Source organism: Aphanomyces invadans (assembly GCF_000520115.1).
Source record: "Aphanomyces invadans strain NJM9701 unplaced genomic scaffold supercont1.53, whole genome shotgun sequence".
Classification (NCBI taxonomy): Eukaryota; Oomycota; class Saprolegniomycetes; order Saprolegniales; family Verrucalvaceae; genus Aphanomyces; species Aphanomyces invadans.
Genome location: NW_008580198.1, coordinates 358,864 through 361,921, shown reverse-complemented (window position 1 = coordinate 361,921; position 3,058 = coordinate 358,864). Strand labels below are relative to the sequence as shown.

General features: G+C 54.4%; 1 protein-coding gene across 1 annotated transcript; it reads right to left on the bottom strand.

The window, feature by feature from the left end:
* Window positions 1–128: 128 nt before the first annotated feature.
* On the bottom strand, window positions 129–2,447 carry H310_13572 (hypothetical protein). Its single transcript, XM_008881122.1, has 10 exons — window positions 2,416–2,447; window positions 2,143–2,364; window positions 1,996–2,092; window positions 1,901–1,943; window positions 1,728–1,825; window positions 1,547–1,675; window positions 948–1,483; window positions 693–890; window positions 522–644; window positions 129–470 (listed from the first exon to the last, which is right to left on the bottom strand). The coding sequence occupies exons 1-10, from the start codon at window positions 2,416–2,418 to the stop codon at window positions 369–371; spliced, it is 1,551 nt and encodes a 516-aa protein (XP_008879344.1). The 5' UTR covers window positions 2,419–2,447; the 3' UTR covers window positions 129–368.
* Window positions 2,448–3,058: the final 611 nt, after the last annotated feature.

Genomic DNA, 3,058 nt, shown 5'->3' with positions numbered 1-3,058 from the left:
GCAGTGCGTGGCGACAAACCCAGAGGACCGCCCGACGGCTCTCATGCTGTCCAACATCGTGCGCAAGCAAATCAAGCGCGAAAGCACCATGGGGAACACGCTGCTCGAACCCAAGACGAATTGAGTTGCGACGGAATGAATATTGTCTTCTATATATATGTCTGCCTGCTTGAACTTTCCATGCTTTGCCCAACGCAAGGCGACGAAGGCAGGTTCCTCTTTCAGCGCATGTTGTGGCGGAAGGTCGTGCAGGGTCATCGATTGCGCTCATCCACTAGAGACGTTCTCTACCAAATGTGCTGCTGTGGACGGCTTTATTAAGTAGTGTACGAGTGATGGACGGCGGCAAGAGTTGAAGTGGGATGGACCTAATACCGAAACACCGACAGGTTCGGGCCCGCCGTCTGCGTTTGCCGCAATTTCTCGTCCTTGTAGAGCAACTTGACTTCCTTCTTTTCTTCCCGTCGCTCCTACACTCAATGAGACATTCGTTGCTGCATGTTGTTCCTTCCAAATCGCACCTTCTTGTGGTTCTTTGCCAGCGCCTTGCGCAATTTCTTCTCTTCCTTGGTCTTGCCCTTGCTGCGACTCAGCTGGAGCGCCTTTCGTCGGGTCGACTCGTCGTCCGAGCCGTCGTCCGATACCTGAGCGAACTTGTCAAAGTCGCCGCAAGTTGCGGCGAATATGCCTACCTCTTCAGGGATGATGGCTGTGGCCCCGAGCGGCACTATGTTGAGTGGCATGCCTGTCTTGGATGACAGCACGATCGTCGAGCTTTCGGCAATTTTCTGAGCTTTCGTCTTCTTCTTGGGAGCTTTGGACGGCTCCCGGATCACAGTCGGGTGGTTGTCTAGGTTGGAGTACGTGCTGACGATGGTTTCGCAGTCCCACTACGATCCAAACAAGTGAAAGGTTGGTGTCGAGCAACGTGCAGAGCACCAGCCTACTTGGTCGTCGATGCGCTGCACCAAGTACGGGTTGCTGGACAAGTCGGACAAGTCGGCGGGTTGTTCCACGGCCGGGACGGGGTCAGTTGGTTTCATCACGACGTCGTCCGAGTCGGCCAACTCGACAGCGCATTCCGCCAGGATCTCCTTGAGGCGATTGCCAGATCGCAGCGGGTTGCCCAGCCGACCTTCGTCCGCCATCAATTCCTGCCGGATGTTCACGTAGTCGTCGACGATTTGGTCGAGCAAGTCGCCTTCCAGCACCAATTTGCCGCGGGTTTCATCTTCTTCAAGCTCTCCCACTTGCTCATCGTCATATTCTTCGGCCATGAGCTTCTCAAATGCGTCGTCCAGTGCGCGCTGCGCGTCGTCCTTGTCCTGGCCATCGTCCTCATGCTCCTCGTCGGTGTACTCGCAGCCTTCTTCGTCATCATCTTCGTCGTCGTCTTCGTCATCCGAGATATGACCGCGGTACTTGGGTATGCCCTCAGCCGCCGCCATCAACTTGGCAATATGTGCGTCGTAATCGAACCCATCTGCATGACCGAGAATCATAGCATGGACCAGATTAGCCAGGAGCAAGCACTTGGCGGGTTTACCTGCTGCGACGTCGGCACCATCCGCGTCATCGGGCAATTCCTGCGCAGCTTGGAGCATGAAATCGTCCGTGAGCTCTTCGAAAGCCTCGTCGTTCACCAACGCTTCTCGCAAGTCTTCGTCCATGACGTCTACATGACCGAGACATCAGACAAACCTGGTTTGAATGTGCTGTGCGCTGACCTTCCGTCAACGTGATGGCGTCCAGCATTCGATCGTGTTCGTTTGCACTCGCCATGACCTCGTCGGGGAGGACCACGCGCTTGTTGAGCAGGCCAGCTCTACTCGTGCAAGAACCATGCTCTCCATGAGCGTGTCGACCCACTAGATGCAGACGAGCACGCAACTACACATACCCCTCGTCATACGTCCCACCGGCCGAGTAAAAGTGACCTTGTCCTACACAGAACTTAGCCTTGACTTGCAATCGACGCAACAACTCGACACGTACCCATCTCTTTCATGTGCTTGGAGTAATCATAGCCATCATTCACCATCCCGAGCTCGTTGACCAGGTCGCGGGCGACGACATTGCCAAATCGAACCGTCTGCACGAATCGCCGCATAAGATCGTGGCCATGCCTGGGTGTGCACCAACCTTGCCGGACGGAGCAGCCACTTGGGGCACAAGGTCCGGGAGGTCGCTGTCGTCCGAGTCATACGCGTCCAACTCGTTGCGGCCCGACGGCAGCGGCTTGGACGAGAGCAAAACAAACTTGGACGCTTCGGGGTCGTTGATCAACGGATCGCGCTGACTGCGGTGCACGACATGAAAGTGCTGTGCTTCTTTCTTGTTAATAAACGACTTGCTCTTCTTACCCTACAAAGAAGCCATGTCAGACAACGGTCCGCGCCATTGCTGCCGCCGAACCATCGGGCGTGCGCGCTGGTGTTGGAAAAGTTGTTGCACCTGTCAATCTCGGTTTGATTGGTGGGGTTGATCTCGCTTCTGATTGGTCAATCGAAGACGGACGTGAATCTGATTGGACAAAGCAGCTCGCTTGTATTTGATTGGTGAATTTTATTCGCTGATGAGGCATCGAGACAGTCGTTCCTGGCGCCATCCACCAGTGTACCCGGCAGACTCGTGGCAAAAAGTTCAAAACTTCCGCACTGGATGAGTTGTTGTTGGTAGTCGAGGGAGGTGGTGCGCTTCAAGCTGCCAACGATGCTGGAGTGCTCCTCCATGTGCCAGTGGGACGAGCACGTTGCAAGCTCAAACCCTGTTGAAGTACTGGCCTTCTTCTCGAGCGAGCCGTGCCGACGCATGCTTCCCGATGACACAGCGCGCGGAGCGGGATTGCCAAGCCGCATTCTTCGACAACACAGACGATTTGCAGCGGGGACAGGTACGATGTTAGCGGCATTGGCGAGTCGATTCTGAACCAAAATTGCAACGTAGTTAGTAGTTGTTACCAGTACTATACTTGTACATTTGGACATTTGCAAAAGCTCATGACAATCTTGAATCGAGCAATATTTTTTGTTTTAGTGTCGTTTTTGTTGAATTCATA